Source organism: Melanerpes formicivorus, unplaced genomic scaffold (assembly GCF_026170545.1).
Source record: "Melanerpes formicivorus ecotype bairdi unplaced genomic scaffold, bMelFor1.0.p_v2 SCAF_72, whole genome shotgun sequence".
Lineage (NCBI taxonomy): Eukaryota > Metazoa > Chordata > Aves > Piciformes > Picidae > Melanerpes > Melanerpes formicivorus.
This window is the reverse complement of record NW_027142424.1, coordinates 2,250,766-2,266,719: the sequence shown is the minus strand read 5'-3', so window position 1 is coordinate 2,266,719 and position 15,954 is coordinate 2,250,766. Positions and strand designations below refer to the sequence as shown.

The 15,954-nt window shown below is 36.3% G+C and overlaps 1 protein-coding gene across 2 annotated transcripts in view; it reads left to right on the top strand.

Moving 5' to 3' along the window:
* KNTC1 (kinetochore associated 1) overlaps positions 1-15,954 on the top strand; it is a 39,452-nt gene that overhangs the window by 7,211 nt on the left and 16,287 nt on the right. For both annotated transcript variants that reach the window (XM_068163423.1, XM_068163424.1), the window contains 27 exons: positions 159-199; positions 310-375; positions 473-548; positions 894-1,019; positions 1,107-1,196; positions 1,746-1,808; positions 2,293-2,354; positions 2,758-2,869; positions 3,574-3,717; positions 3,933-3,989; positions 4,080-4,181; positions 5,276-5,392; positions 5,884-6,027; positions 6,307-6,405; positions 6,824-6,927; positions 7,086-7,191; positions 7,861-7,995; positions 9,064-9,183; positions 9,870-9,939; positions 10,015-10,082; positions 10,641-10,930; positions 11,616-11,788; positions 11,978-12,075; positions 13,004-13,145; positions 14,054-14,110; positions 14,604-14,767; positions 15,302-15,406. In XM_068163423.1, the coding sequence (XP_068019524.1) occupies positions 159-199; positions 310-375; positions 473-548; positions 894-1,019; positions 1,107-1,196; positions 1,746-1,808; positions 2,293-2,354; positions 2,758-2,869; positions 3,574-3,717; positions 3,933-3,989; positions 4,080-4,181; positions 5,276-5,392; positions 5,884-6,027; positions 6,307-6,405; positions 6,824-6,927; positions 7,086-7,191; positions 7,861-7,995; positions 9,064-9,183; positions 9,870-9,939; positions 10,015-10,082; positions 10,641-10,930; positions 11,616-11,788; positions 11,978-12,075; positions 13,004-13,145; positions 14,054-14,110; positions 14,604-14,767; positions 15,302-15,406 (2,931 nt within the window). The remainder of the gene's footprint in view (positions 1-158; positions 200-309; positions 376-472; positions 549-893; positions 1,020-1,106; positions 1,197-1,745; positions 1,809-2,292; positions 2,355-2,757; positions 2,870-3,573; positions 3,718-3,932; positions 3,990-4,079; positions 4,182-5,275; positions 5,393-5,883; positions 6,028-6,306; positions 6,406-6,823; positions 6,928-7,085; positions 7,192-7,860; positions 7,996-9,063; positions 9,184-9,869; positions 9,940-10,014; positions 10,083-10,640; positions 10,931-11,615; positions 11,789-11,977; positions 12,076-13,003; positions 13,146-14,053; positions 14,111-14,603; positions 14,768-15,301; positions 15,407-15,954) is intronic.

Genomic DNA, 15,954 nt, shown 5'->3' with positions numbered 1-15,954 from the left:
CCAGGAAATATGATAATCATTTGAAAAAGCTCAACAAACTTATCTGAGAGAAAAACATTAGTTCTTTTCTAGATTAAGAAACACAATGCACTACAGTTGTACTATTTTATGACTGCCTTCCCTTACCACCTAATGATGTCTGTTACTGCATTCTACAGGATACAATATACTTCTTGGAAGGAATTCATGAAAATCAGATGTAAGATGTTTTGTTTCTTACAAGATTACTAATACATAAAAATGTCAGATGACTTCTACATACAGTAGTTTCACAGTTGATTAACTCACAGAGTTCCCTTTCATCCTCAGACCCTCTGAAGGCCCAGTTTCAATTGTTGTGATGAGAATTTTAACTGAAGCCTTGCCAGAAAACAGGTATTAGTTTCCATAAGGCACTCTTAATATTCTAGCCTTTTAGCTGTGGTTTGGCACTGCTATTGAAGTAGTGTGTTTTACTTCATTTCACCTCCAGACTAAGTCGCTTACTTCACAAACACAAATTCACTGAAGCAGAGAATTTTGCTATTCAGTTTGGACTAGATGTTGAGGTAAGTTTGCTGTTCTTGATAAATATGGAGATGAATTAGTGTAACTGAACTTAAGGGTAAGGTTCTTGTCCTGTAGTCCTATAAAGTGTTAAAAATATTGCAAATAAAGCAATTCGATACATGTGAAAGCTGATTCAAAATTAGACGACTACATGGTGAACTCTACTTATAATAACTGACATAAAAAGATACCACAACTGTTAGGGACTAACTGGGAATCCATTGTTGTGACAAAAGCACTTGAAAACATTGTGAAAGGAAGTGCTGAGGTTTTAGTTGAAGAATATCTGCTGAAAACTTACTTGCAGCAAACTGAGAACTGTGTTTCCTGGGTTTTTTTAACAGCTTGTATATAAAGTGAAAGCAAACACCATTTTAGAGAAACTAGCTTCAGCTTCTGTCGGCAGTCACGGTCAGGAAGTCTGGCTGGATCTTGTCAATGAGGCCAAAGAAAATTTGCAAAAAATTCAGGTGTGTTGTTATGTCTTTTTCTCTTATAAAGTAATTCAGATGTAAAGGAGCTCAACATTAATTTCAGTTGTTTCCTCCTGCAAACAGGACAGCCAGTTTGTTGTGGATTACTGCATAAATGCTCCATGGCCGCTGTATGAAACCACTCAGGAAATGCTGAACTATGCTAAAGTCAGAGTAAGAGGGCTGATTTGTTTAAATTGCTTATACTCATCCATTCTTATTACATGCTTCTATATAGTTTGAGAAGGGGGGACGTCTCCAGACCAATTTCAGTTATTCAAAAAGGAAATACATTATAAATTGCATGTTATTTAACATGATGAAGCAGCAAGGCTTATTCCAGCTGCCTTGTTGCTATTGCTTAAGGGCAAAAAAGAGTTTACAGTTTTATTTTCACCTCAGGAAGCAGGTTTTGGTTTGGAATAGTAGTCTTCAAGTACCTTTAAAATATTAATTTCAGAACTAAAAGCTCTAAATATGTCACTTCTTGTTTTCATTATTTTAGTCTTTCCTGCCTTATCAAACAAAATCAGAGAGATCCTCATTACCCACCCAGTCCTGCATACATGTAGCAATACAGGTGGAGTCTAACATTGTAAAAAAAGACTCCAGTTTACAGAAGTACTAAATTATTGCTTGTGTCTTTATTTATTTTGTAGTGCTGTCTGGCATGTTTTGCATGTACTGAGTTGTCAGCCAAACCATTTAATGTGTTTGTTTCAGATCTTGAAAAAAGAGGTTAGAAGTATTCCTCCATCTGATGGGACTCTGGTATCTATAAGTGAGGTGAGGATACACTTCTTGGCCCTGCAGTATCATTTCTTAGTCAAGTATGGTGTAGAGTTTTAAGAAACATGCTACCATTGAACTCTTTTAATGTCTAAACATGATTTTATTGTATAGAAAGAGATTTTATTGAAGGAGAGCCAGATTTATGACAGGATTCAGAAATAAGTGATTACTTCAGTCCTAGAAAGGAAACTGAAGGAAGAAACTTTGTTCAGTGCTCTTAGGTATTTGTTTCTTATTTAGTCCTATCATATACAGGACAGGCCTCATCCACCTTCAAGGAGATCAGTATAAAGTATTTACCACAATTGAAATTTTGGATTAATGCTTTATTAAACAAATTTACATATGTAATTTAACTGAAATCCTTGAAGTGTCTTTATTTTCCTCCATTCTTCTCTTTGTGATGGTTATTCTAACCATATAATGTGACTTGTTTGGTAGGTCAGATATTGGCCTTAAACCTCTTGTCTGCCTTCAGGTATTGAGAGCTCAGGCAAAGCTTACAACTTTTTATGGAGCTTTTGGACCAGAGAAATTCAGGTTTGTTTCTTTTTGTACATTTAAGAATTCAAGTAAATTTAAATGGAATGGTTATATATCTGCCATTGAAATTAGCATTTATTTTTATTTTATTTTAAATTTAAGTTCATTAAACTTTAAATCCTTCTTTCTCGTCAGAAAATTCCATCCTCTGCTGTGGAGAAGGGAGAATGCAGAGAGGTGGAGTCATCCTATATATTGAAATCGTATATTATCTGTTGCACATGCACTATCTTGTCTAGATTTTTTTTCATTGTAATATGTATAGGAAGGGAGGTGATTTTATGCACACACAATCTAACACAGCATACAGTACTAGCTAGAAAAGGTATGAGATTTTTTTTCCCCCCCACAACTCCTTTAAAATTGTCATCTAATATTCCTTTCCTCCACTTGTTTCTAGTGGTATTGCTTGGACAGACTTCTTGAATGATGAAGACATTTTCAAGAATATCCTTTTTCAGCTAGAAGAAGGAAATTTTTCCTGTGCACAGTACCTCTGGCTCAGGCATCAGGTGAGAGAGAATAGACATATCTTTGATATGTATGGAGGATGTTAAGCCTCTTAAATTTTCTGGCTTTATTTAACAGAATCAGGATGATGCAGTTACAAAGTAGCTCCTCAGAGGAGCAAGGGTGTGTGGCAGAATCTCATCTATTTCAAAATTATTATCTATTCACCTAGTTCCTTTGAAAGCCAAAGTTCATATTGATTCAGGAATAGCTTGGTATTTCTGATGTCAGAACACATATTTCTAGGTCTGAATGATGACAATTCTTCAATTTATTCTGTGGTTGTTCCACCCACTTCCTCGCAAGCACAGCTCTCAGAATCTTCAAGAGGTCATTTACTGGCTGCCCTAAAATCCTTTAAAAACTATCACATACTCTCCTCACTCTGAATGACACATTTGTACTGTTGTCTATGGGCTATTACACTCTTCAGTGCAGCACTTTTGGGCCCATGGCTTTGTTTTCTGAATAGCAAGTCCTGAAGTAATAGGACATGATCCTGCCACTGTAATTTGCAAAGAAATTGTTTCAACTTGGTCTTGTTTAGAAGACCAAGCTCTAGTTTTTTTGAACAGGGCTATTTATGATTACTGAGATTTTTCTCATTGCATTTGTGAAATCTATTGCTGCTTCCTCTAGGTGAAACAACTTTACAAAGTATCCATGTGCTCCATCTATCTGTAACTTGTCTGGTTTAATATTTTAGGCAGATTTTGAAAGCGGCTTTGATGAGAAAATGCTGGAAAACTTGCTTAATGCCATCCATTTCACTGTTCCTTTGAAGGAACTATGTTTGTGGCTTAAAAATGTAGTGATACCCTTCTTAAGGAGAATGGTGCCAAAGGGACAGGTAAGACTGACCTAATAAATGCAAAATGTAATTTTTTCAGGCTAAGATAATTTTATAGTGAGATCTACAGACTTTTGGTTTTCAATGTTAGAACCTTTTTCCCTTGTCTTTTAAAGGGTTTCTTTTCCCTATGGTTTATATAAATGGCTCATAGCAAATTTGGCTTTGATAGATAGCATAACTCTACTTCTCTCTTTTTGTTTTTTTCTCTCCAGAAAATATTAGCAAAATGGCTGGAGCAAGGTGCTCGAAACCTTGAATTAACTGACAAGGTAAGTCAAACTGCAGAAACTTTGCCTGTCTTGTATTTCTGTATGTATGATATGCTGTATGCTAATACTGGTTTTATTTTTTCTGGACAGGCAAATTGGCCAGAAAATGGACTCCAAATGGCAGAGGTATTTTTTACAAGTAAAACTCAAGGTGAAATAGGACTGACAACTTCTAACCAGTGGGCTCCTTTGGTAAGAAGTGATTGTGACAAGGATTTGCTTTAAGAAACTTCAGAACACGTGCTCTGTTAGAATGGATGATAATTAGGTCCCTATTAATTATGGTGAAGATTGACTTAATTCCATGAAAGGAAAGGACTGAGTTCCAATCTGCTTGGGTTTCAAGATTAAACAAACAAAAGTCAATACAATATTAATATCCATTAACAGATGTATTCATAGTCTAACTGTGAAAAATAGTCTTGAATATTCTGTAGTACAGAAATAACCCTGTGTGCTACAAAACACATTTCAGTGCATGTAGTTCTTATCACCTTAATTCAAAACCTATCTCTGTCAAAATATTTGGAACTTAATTACAATTCAATGTATATCATGACCTGGTGATAACATGTATTAAAAATCAGCTAGCTATAAGATTATGAATACTGAATTTGTGAGAACACAAATAAATGTCATGTTGTATATCCTAGTTATACTGGTGGCTATAAAGCTGCCAGTGTGAAAGTGGAGGCAGATAAAGCTCAAAACTAACCAGCTGCATTTTAAAAGTTGGGAATGCTGAATTGTGTTAGTTCTGCTACCTTAAAGTTCTGAATCTTATGTTCAAACTGCATAATGGCAAGAAGAGAAATTTTCTCTGTGAAGTCCCACTTTCAGCTTGTACTTGTTTTTTCTTTGCTGTATCCCACATAAAGGTAATAGTTTAGCATGCATATTTATAAAATCTTTAAGATTGCAAGGCATCAGAAATTGTTTGTGAGGTTTCTTGGAAAATCATATGAAAACCAGGGGTCTGACTCTAGAGAGAATGTCAGCTGTAGGTCCACTGTGCCTATTCCTTTTGTCTTGAGTGTCCTCGAGACTTTCAGTGAATGCTGTACTCATCCCTCTTCCCTGTGCAGGCTCTACTAGTGCATCACTGTCTTTATAAATATATAAAGAATGTTTCCTAATGTGTTGCTAGAAGATTCCTTGCTGCATTGTAAGTTAGCTACTCTTGTTCTTATACCAGAGATACGGAGAATAATTTGTTTTCTTCCTGTTTATGGCAGCACTTAATGGGCTTGAAGATTCTAATATTTCACTTCTAAACACTGTTTCAGAGATGTGGTGACTGTGAAGAGGTGCGTAGGTTAAAGAAGCTGGTAAACGATTTACAGGAACTGATAAAGCTGTACAGAAAATACAACTGCAGGCTGGCACTCTGTGATATCGAAAAGGTAATCCTGCAGACAGTTTAAAAAGTGCTTTTGAGTAATGGATTGTTCTGAGATGGGGAAAAAAAGTCTTGTAGCCTGCAATTTAAAGTCAGACAAGAGGAATCCTGATGGATTGGTTGGTTAAAATTGTGTTCATATCTTACATGCTGTGTTTGTTATAAATTTTGTTTCCACTGTGGGTATAAATATACAATGTGACAAGATACTAAGAAAAGTACTGGCTTGAACTCCATGATATACAGTCTTTATCATTTACAGATCATATATTATGGAACAAACACTAGCAACAGAGAAATTAGAAGTACAACTGAACTTATAATAAGGGGCTTTGTATAAGAAAACTTTCTTTTGACCTAAAGAAGGATGCTAGTTCTTGAAATCATTCAATTGATTTCAAAGGGCACTGGATGTTGTGTCATTTATTAGAGATGTAAAGGATCACGTACTAAAATGTGATGTTCTAACGTGGTATTGTTCTACTTCCTGCCCAGGAAAACGCAACCACTATTGTGTTCCGCATGTTTGATAAAATTTTGGCACCAGAGCTCGTACCATCCATTCTGGAGAAGTTTATAAAACCCTATCTGTGTGAACATAATCTGCAAAAGGATGAACTACTTCTACAGTATATAAAGGTATCCATGTTTTCTTTCTTTTGAACAAAGCTATTTAAGGAGGAGGTAAGCAGAAAATAAACCTGATGAGCATTTTTATTTACACTTGAGTTTGAGGACCAGCTTAGTCCTGTCAATGAACCTACTGAGTTACTATTTCAGTAATAAGGTATTAATAGATACAAGGGCAGATAGCCAAAACTGTCTCTTAGTGTCAAAAAACCCTTGTATTCTTTGCCTATAAGATATTTCTTCTTTTCTGAATTAAAATATCTTAATAATCTTTATCCAAATATACAGGATTTGCTAGAACGTTGTCGGACATGGTCTACCTCAGTATTTGAAACTGCATGGGAGGCAAAGGCAATAGCTGTCATTGGCTGTATCTCTGATACAGATGTAAGTATGTTTTACAAAGCAGGTGTCAAGTGGCTCCAAAACATTAATTCAGAATGAACCATTTCACTTAATCATAGGAGTACTTCTTTACTTGAGTGGTATGGCGAGGAACAAATAGTATACTGTCTTTTTATCTCCTTTGTGACACTATTTGCTTGACTTTGATTTTAGTTTTGATGTCATCACAGGTAAAATATGTAAGAAATTCAAGCTCTACAGTGTCATAAATTTTACTATATGCATTTTCTAATCCATCATACATTCTTTATCATAAAAAAAGGTGCCTCTTTATGCAAGTGAGGATTGGGTCAGGAAATAAAATTCTTGCTTAAATGAATCCATCACACATGAACAATGCCTCAAGAGAGTACCTTGTAACTTATTTTGAAAAGTTAAGCTCTTTATCTTTCTTTTATAGGTGAAATTTGATGCAGTTCTTGAGATAATGCATGGTGCTACGGTACCATGGAGTGCAGCAGTGGAGCAGCTGGTAAAACAGCATTTGGAAATGAATCATGTCAAGTAAGGGAACATCCACACCTAAGTTTTGTGTATACTTTGAGTTAGAATTCTGTTTGGGGGAGGTGGAGAGGAAATACAGTGTATCTGATGGAGTATGATGTCTAAATCACTTAGCTCTAGGTACCAAATAAATTGGTAATAGCCTGGTTTGCCCATAGGGTGAAGTTACTGCAGGAAAGTTACCGACTGATGGAGATGAAGAAGCTTTTGCGAGCCTATGGGATAAGAGATACTAATCTTTTAAAGGACAATCAGATGATAATGGTGAGTGATCAGCATTACTCTTACTTCTATTAAACAAAAATCCCTACACTTTACCTGCATGTGCTTTCATAGGGTATTAGACTTCACAAAATGATAGCAACTAGTAGCTTCCACTCACTGGTTTGTCTTATCCTGTTGGGACACATTTTTTGCCTGGAAGCTCACTCTTTTTAATAATTAAGCAAATTGTTTTAGCCCAATCTAATTAGCACAGTGTTGATAGAGCGTTTTCTTTACGGGGGTTGGAAAGAAAAGAAAAGAGGAGAGTAACAAAAAGCAAGGCTAAGTCCTCTCAGAATTTCTGATCTGATTTCTCCTCAAGTTACAGTGAATAAGACCTGGAGATTTTTTTAATATATATTGTTTCTGTGACATCTCCCCTTTATTAGTGAGAAAAATTAAGTATCTCTGGGAAAGTTCCTTGCCATTCTTTGGACATAGATGAGTCCCCTGAATTTTGAGAGTTCCTAGGATAATTCCCTTTCCCGAGACCAATCTTCTCCCAGTTGTGCTTTAGTCAGGTTTTCTCTAGACAGAAATTTTTAACTTCTAGGAAGCTTTCCTGTTATGAGCTGTACAATTACAATCCAGAAGCAGCATCTATAAATTGGTTCCTTTGTTATCCTATGCATCAACAAACTAAAGTCCCTATCTGTTTTTTTCTTACAGAGGCTAGTGAAATACATTCTTAAACAAGACACCCCTACATCTTTGGAGGATGCATTGAAAATTGTAGCAGCATATATGTTGCCCACTGTGGAAGTCTACTTTCTGAGGATAATAGACCTCATTGACAGAGAAAGGGTACTAAACTACTTCATGTCAGAATTTAAAGACACTGAAGCCTACTTACAAAAGCAGGGGCAAGTTGCACTACTTGCTGAAATCTTATACAAAGTTTTCATACAACTCTTTCTTACTGTATTTCAACTAATTGTACACTCAACTGCATAAACATTGAAAAATGAGACCTTTTTCAGAGGTTTAAACATCATGAACCATCCTTCACTTGTGACAAAAAATGATGACAATTATGACCCATGATACACAAGTTATGAATTGAAAGTTCTACATATTTTCACATGCTGTTTTTGCTAGAGTTGGTTTGGGGCAAGTTGCTTTCTTGCCAACAAAAAAGAGTCTTCAGAGAAATGCTTTCCTCTGACTACAGACTCTTCCCCTTTAGATGTGACAGCACCTGAATGTTTGTCTTGCAATATAAAGTCTTGAATGTTTAACTACTAGTAAGAAGCTTTATTCCAAGTTAATTTCAAGTCCCAGTTTAGCAAAAAACCTGGTTACCTTTAAATTACATTGATATTCTAATTAGAAACATTTAACTTTATTTACTACATTATAGGAGCTTTGATTTCCTTTATACCCTGTGTTTGTCCTTGCTTGTGTTATTGGAATCTCTTTAACCTGAAGGAGGTTTTTTGATTAAGGAAATCAAATTAATTCCCCTGCAAAACTGTTTTTCTTGTTAACATCTGTTCTGCCTTATTAGCACATGGTATTCCTGATTTTTTTTTTTTTTTTTAATGTTGCATAATTGACAATGAACAAAATCACATTTTAATTTGCCTGTAACAACCCTTAGTGAGTAAGGACAAAGATTTTTACTTAAAGCCTCATAGACTGAGTAAAAACTGTTCAGGGAGTTTAAGGAACTCATGTCATGGTAAATATTTTATAAAGAGATTTGGAGTTCATCAGCAGAAGATTCATCTTACCCAGTGGCCAAGATGCAGCCATTTTATAACAGCAAATACTTAGCTTATTTTTCCCAAAAGCAAATGCCTTTTTCATTATTTCTGCTTTCCTGGTTTTTTTTCCTTCTTCTTCCCACCCCTCCCACGCTGCTCTTTTCAGGGAGAAGAATCTCTGACTTTATTAAAATCTTTGCCCCTTGCTGAAGCTGAGAAGGTTGCAGAGAGATTGACTGTGTGGGGAACACTGGTATTGCAGAACAAAGCAGATAATTCTGAAGAGGTAGGAAGTCACTTCACATTGTAAAGTGTGTACACAAGTTATTCTAAATACTATTCTTACAAAGATCCTTAAAAAAGGTAGGGGATGCAAGAGTAAAAACCATGTCAGCAAAAAGAGTCGAAGAGCTGGTCTGGCTTTGAGCAAGAGGTTGGACTAGCTAACCACTTGACTCTTCCTCTAACTAGAGTTTATTCTGTATATTATATGTGTCATTTTAAAGGCATTGCCACATAGTGGCATGACTCTCTGAATTTGATTAATAATTGATAATCCTGCTGCATTATATCTCCAGTCCTGTGTATTTAGTTGCTTGGAAAATGCCTACTTAAAAATTGCAGATGTTGCTTTGCCATGCACCAAAGTGGGTTGAAGCTTCACAGTTGACAATACACACTACTGTCTCACAGCTGCTGCAAATTTCTGTAAATGGTTGTTTTAGAGAGTTATTCTGGGGAAGGGGAGGAGGAACAAAACAAGAAGGGTGGATATTTACATAACTGCTGTGAAAGCTAACAGACTGTGTGGAGTAGATACATTTTCCAGATATAAAATATTTGCTGTTTCTATAAAGGATTCATGTTTACAATAAGCTTTTGTTCTCTTGCTTTTCAACTGGTTGTATCTTAGACTTGATAATTATTGCTGAAGATGACAAAACAAAAAATTAACCTCTTCCTTTTCTGCAGCACAAAACACAAATGTTTATGACTAAGATACTGGTGGAAATCCTCAAATTCCTGTTCAGCATTCAGAAAGGTAAGCTGCAACTTAAACATTGTATATTTGGTTTGTATGTGAAGTCAGGAAGTAATCATTTTTCTCCTCCAACAGACAATCCTCTGAAGAAAGATGAATGTGAAGCAAACCTAAAAATGTTTGAAACACTTGCTACACTGCAGGTAGGTATCTTCCTGGTTTCAAACCACTGTTGATTGACTGTAGTTACCCCCATTGTTCTTATAGCATGAATGATATTGAAAATTAATTGTATTTAGACTTTCTGTGGAAAGGTTGTTTTTATTATTGACTTCAGAAAAATTCTAAGGCTAATCTAGCAATTTAAATAGTGCCTGGAAAAGTTCCCAATTACTGGAACTCAATTGCCTCTTTAAACCAAAAAAAAAATTAGACACTCCTAAAAGTCTGAATTGCTAACACTTCAAAGATTTCATAATAGAGAACTGTAATATTTTATTAAGATTTTATTATGGTTTGTAAACCTAAACTATTTAATACATCCTTTAAGCAGGCAGTATCCCACAGGGGGATTACCTGCTGCATAGCAAAATTCTCTAATTTATTACACAAATCAGTAATTAGTAGATACTAGAAAAGTCTTTGTAGTGAAAGCATTCCTCTGGGAATGAAATAGGAAATAAAACCATTCTAATGCAAAGACTTCTCAACATTTTTAAGGAAGTTGCATGAATATAAACCATATTAATTTTTCGTTGCAGGAAGATTTTGATATCTTTCTTTCAGTTGAAGAGTTTAGGAATCCTTCGCTGCTGTCTAGGCTTCTTCAGAATCACATACAAGCTTATGAAACTGCCAGATCTCAGTCCAAGTCTAAAGTTCAGACAATGAACTGTAATTCAGAAGATGGTAAACCCAAAAAACATCCTACTGAGTCAAGGTTGTACAAACTGGCTTTGCTCCTGCAAAGGTCAGAGCAAGAACTGGGAGAACAGCTGGCCTTGAGAGCACTGGATGCTGGAAAGGTTGAAGATGCTGTAGAAATATGCAGGTGAAATTGCAGAGCTTTTTAAGATGACAACTTTAAATGGGCTTTTCTGTACTATTTCTGATACTTCATAGAAGTGATTAGACGTAGAGAAAGGAAAAGGGGGTTTGGTGTAGGTTTTTTCCCCTAAATATGCATATATTGCTTGTTTGCCGTACTGAAGTAAGAAGTAACATCTTTTCCAGTTACCAACAAATGTGCATATTAGAGCATGATTTTTGTGAGGAGCAGCTGAACGGAGATTGTTCAGCCTGGAGAAAAGGAGGCTTAGGAGAAACAGTCTCTACAGCTGTCTGAAATGAGGCTGGAGCCAGGAGAAGGTCAGTCTCTTCTCCCAAGCAACAAAAGCCTCCAGTTGCCCCATGGGAGGTGTCAGTTGGACATAAGGGGGGAAAAAAAGTCTTCCCCAAAAGGGTTGTTAAGTCCTGGACTTGGCTGCCCAGGGCAGTGGTGGAGTTCCCATGCCTGGAGGGTTTTAATAGCCATGGAGATGTGTGGCACTGAGGGACATGGTTTAGTGGTGACCTGCCAGTACCAGGTTAATGGTTAGACTTGATGATCTTAAATATCTCTTTCAACCAAAAATAATTTTATGAAATAAGCAGAAGAGAATTAAATAGCTAGAACATAATGTAGCCTTAAGTAAAAGCCCTAAGGACTAAGCTTTTTTAACCTTTTTTTTAAATAGGAAATTCTATGAAAATTACTGTAATGAAGAAACAGGGAAGCTGCTGTTTTCAGCATGTCAAAGGCTTTGTCACATGTTGGGAACTGATATTTCAATGATCTCTCCCAATGATATGAATCTTCCAGCAGTGATCTATGAAATGGCTTGCCAAGCAGCTACTGTTTGTAGTCCAGGTAATTACTATTATCATTTATTCCTGTTCATGTTGGGAATCCAATATTCCCAGCTATATTTGCTATACATGAAACCAAAATGAATTTCTATGACTCTGTAGAAAGAGGGGCTGCAAAAACTTGTTTCCTTTAATAGGGCAAATGAACCTTCCATTCATAACGTGCTCATGATCTTAATATTTTTTACAGATTTACTATTAGATTCTCTGGAACTGTGTAAATATACTTTGGTTGCCAAGGAAATTTACAGCCAGTGCCAAATAGAAAACTGTGGATTTACAGCAAAGGTATTTTATGCCTTTTTTTTTTTTTTTAAAACATGTCATGACTTGATTGAATAGTGTTGAGTGTGTACACACTTCTCCATTTTCCAGCACTGTTTAATCAGCTTGTTTAAAACAAACAAAGAAAGAAAACCCACACACAGCTCTGCAAATGAACATTTTCCTGAGTCTGTGTTTCAGCATAAGGAGTAAACTGATCTGAGAACTAAAAGCAGTGCAGCTAGGGCACAAACAAGCAGCATTCTCCACCTACACTTCAGTATAATAAATCCAGCTAATGTGACTGACAATATTCATGATTTTATTGAATGGCTGCTGCCAGAACTGCTAGAGAGCACAGGCAGCTGCCCTTAAAAAAGCCTTTTCTTTTCTTTTTTTTTTTCTCCTTTAGATAAAATATGGCAGGGAGGGTTTGATTTTTTTCAACACATTACATGAAGACACTGCCAAGAGTTCTGTAAAACTTTAAGAAGGATCAAGTTCCTGAATAGCAGCTTTGTTTTTTGTTCAGCTCAAGCAGTGCTTCAGAGTACTCGAAATGAAAGGGCTCTTACAGTTTGAGTGGAATAGATGGAAGTGGCCAGGCAAGCATTTTTATGCACTGAATGTTATTTTTCTGAGAGATGATCTGTTTGAAAAATGTTGATAATATTTGGCCAAGAATGTTTATAAAAGCCTTCGTTAAATTAATAAAGAATGCATTTTGACTGTACAGCTAAGTAACTGCAACATTAAAGGGAAATGTGGCCACTCCTAAGCAGGAAATTTGTTTAATACTACTGCCCATTAACAAAACATAGTGTAGTAAAATCCATTTTTAAATAGAAAACCATGTTCTTTCCTGAAAAACTGGAAACTCTTGCCACACTTATTTAGCAGACTTCTTAGCTGTTCTTTTGATTGTGTGTACTTTTGACAACGTTCTTTCCAGACATCATCTTTAGGAGGAGATAAAGATCCTTATGAAGAGTGGACTTATGATGACTTCTTTAATGAAGATGGAATAGTTCTTGATCCAGACATAGCTCTTCCAGTTGCATATGAAACTATTTCTTCTCTTCTGCCTGTTTGTGGTAAACTCACTTTCTTGAATACTGTGTCAATATCAAAGCTGTATTTCATATTGATTTATGACTAGGAACAATAATTTAGCACATGTGGAAGTTACCACCTCAGAAACTTCAGTTAGACAAACTCATGGATTAAATACCCATTGGAGGGATGTAGAATGTAAAGAGGACTTTGGTGTTTTTTGGTTCTGGTTCAGGAAGAATCAGAATGACATAGAGAATACTCTGGGGAAGTGTTACTATAAACTTGCCCTGTTCTTGTGATCTTCTCTAGACAGCTTCTGGTAGCCACTAATGGAGACAGTATTTTATCAAGATGAATTTCAGCTTATTGTAAAATTATTGTCATTTTATCATATACCATTGTAGATACACACTACTTTATGAAAATTTCAAGTATTATGGGCACTCCCATGTTGTAAGTGCTGAAAAAAGACACTTCCAGCTTTCTGAAAGAAGCACTGAATATTTTAGAATTAGTTATTTTCAGTATCTCTTGAGGTAAATGTTTTCTTTTTTAATCTGTCATTGGTGTATTAAAAAGCATCTTAATTGCAAATCCTGTTGCACAGTGCTAAATCTACCTTAAAAGGATAAGCTGCTTTAATTTGAATAGATTTAGTACCTTCACGGGTGAAGTGTTTGTTGGCCATCTCATCAGGACAAAGATTTACACACAAAGTACTTACTGAAACCTGTTGGTTTGTATTCCTTTGCACAGTTAAAAAGATATTCCCTCCTGGAAAAACTTCTGATTAAGCACTTAAAAATACCAGTCTTGACTCACAGAGTTCATGTGTTTTATTTTATGTCCTGTCCCTGAAGTATAGCATTTTTAAGGTAGTTCCCAGGCTTCACAATGTTGTTGAGATGTTGGCACACTGGTGATGTCTATTTGGTCTGTCTTGCAGAGAACAAGCTGTATCCTTTGGACTCTACAAGCCTGGCACACTGCGCATTTAATAAAGGTATAGTGATGGCATATTCACCATGCTAAAACCAAACCACTAGAAAACAGCAGGCATAAGTTAAACCTACACAAGCAAGACTAACTCACAGTTTTAAGTTGGTGCATAGATGTTCCACTCAAAGCCCTACTCTAGGGAAACAGCTTGGTTCAGCACAGAAAACACCAGTTCAGGTGGTAATTGCTGCCATTCAACCATGTGGTTTCAAGCCTGTACTTCAGTACAGAAGCTCTACCACTGAGACCTAGCATCTAGAGGGTTTCCTAGATGACCAACCTCTGGGTTTTGAACTAAAATGAATCTAAATTAAATGAGAAGCCCTGAAAACTTATGGTTACAAAGAGAACTGAAGATGATCTTGTGTCATAAATTCAAAGGAGAAAAAGGAAAACTGCTCTAATTTCCAAACCAGTGTGCTTAAAGAAATGTACTAATTATTTTCTGGGGGTTTGTTTTGGTGTGTGTTTGTTTGTTTGTTTTAAATACATCACAGGCTATAGCCATCTGCTGCCAGCCAAAACTCCCATCTGTGCAATGCTACAGAATCTGATGGAGTGCAGTCAGTGTGAGTTAGCTTTCCGGGTAACGGTCTATTCCTTTGGATCCTGCCTTCAGCATGGTGTAACAAACAAAATGAATTTGTCCCTGAGTGAACAGGTATGGCTAGGCTGATACTGGAGAAAAAATCTAAGAACTATGCCAACTATTAACAAGTTTAGAGTGTTTTATGTAAGAATTTGACAGGTATGGGAAAGGCTATCACCATGACCTTTTAAAAATCACTACCACTTGGGCAGATGTTGAGTCATTTTGTGAAAGGAGGTGATAGTTTCTTCCCTATTCTTCATGATCCTCTCTCTCTTTGCAAAGTATGTTCAGAACTAAACTTCTAGTCCCTACAGAGAGGCTAGGAATAAAATGAACGTTAATAACCATGTAACATCCTTTCACATAGTTTTTTCACTGGTTAGTATGGGAAAAGTTCCAAATAGAATATTCCAGAAATAATTCTCAGCTCAAAGGCAACTGGAAACAGAAATCCTTTTTCTGCCTAGAAGTGATCTTTATAAGACCTTAATTAACTGTGAGAATACAATTACTGTAATACCTCCTATTGTGCTATAAATGACAGGAGAAGTTAAAGGCTCAGAGGTTATTTTTAACTGTGTGCTTTTTTTTGTTAAATAACAGCTACATGACAGCAGTACACTAGCTGAAAGCAAAGCCTTTCTCCTTGATATGCAAAAGAAATGTGCTTCAGTAATTATGACCACTATCCTGACCTTGCTACACAAGGTAAGAATGCTCTGAAGAGTGAGCCCCCTTTCTTCTGCTCTATCCAGATGGGGGCTACCCATCTTATTGTAAAAGCACATTCTTAACTTGCCACATGGCCAGAGGTCATAAACCCCACATGTTTGTGAAAAATCACACACTTTGGAAAACCACAGAGCTGAAGTACTGACAGTATTGCAGTAGTGGGAAGGGACAAGTTTCCACAGCCACATGTCTCAATTCCACCACAGCTGGAGCTTGTGTTTCTGAACTGCCTTTGAGCTGGCAGCCCTGGGGTATTTGAGCCTCTTGCAGACCATGGCTTTGATCACACATTAGTTGAAGATTTTCAGTCTTTGTTTCATTTTAGACTTGTAAACTTCTAGTTGAGGGGGTGTTTAAAAACAGCTATCTCCAAAACAGCAAATGAGTTTAGGCTGGCTTCAGTATAGTTACATTTTCACTTCTAAAAAACTAAATCCATTTTTACTCTTTTTTTTCCCCTCTAACTTCAAGGCCCAACACACCTCTAAATTACAGCATACTTTTCATATGTTATACAAAGAGAT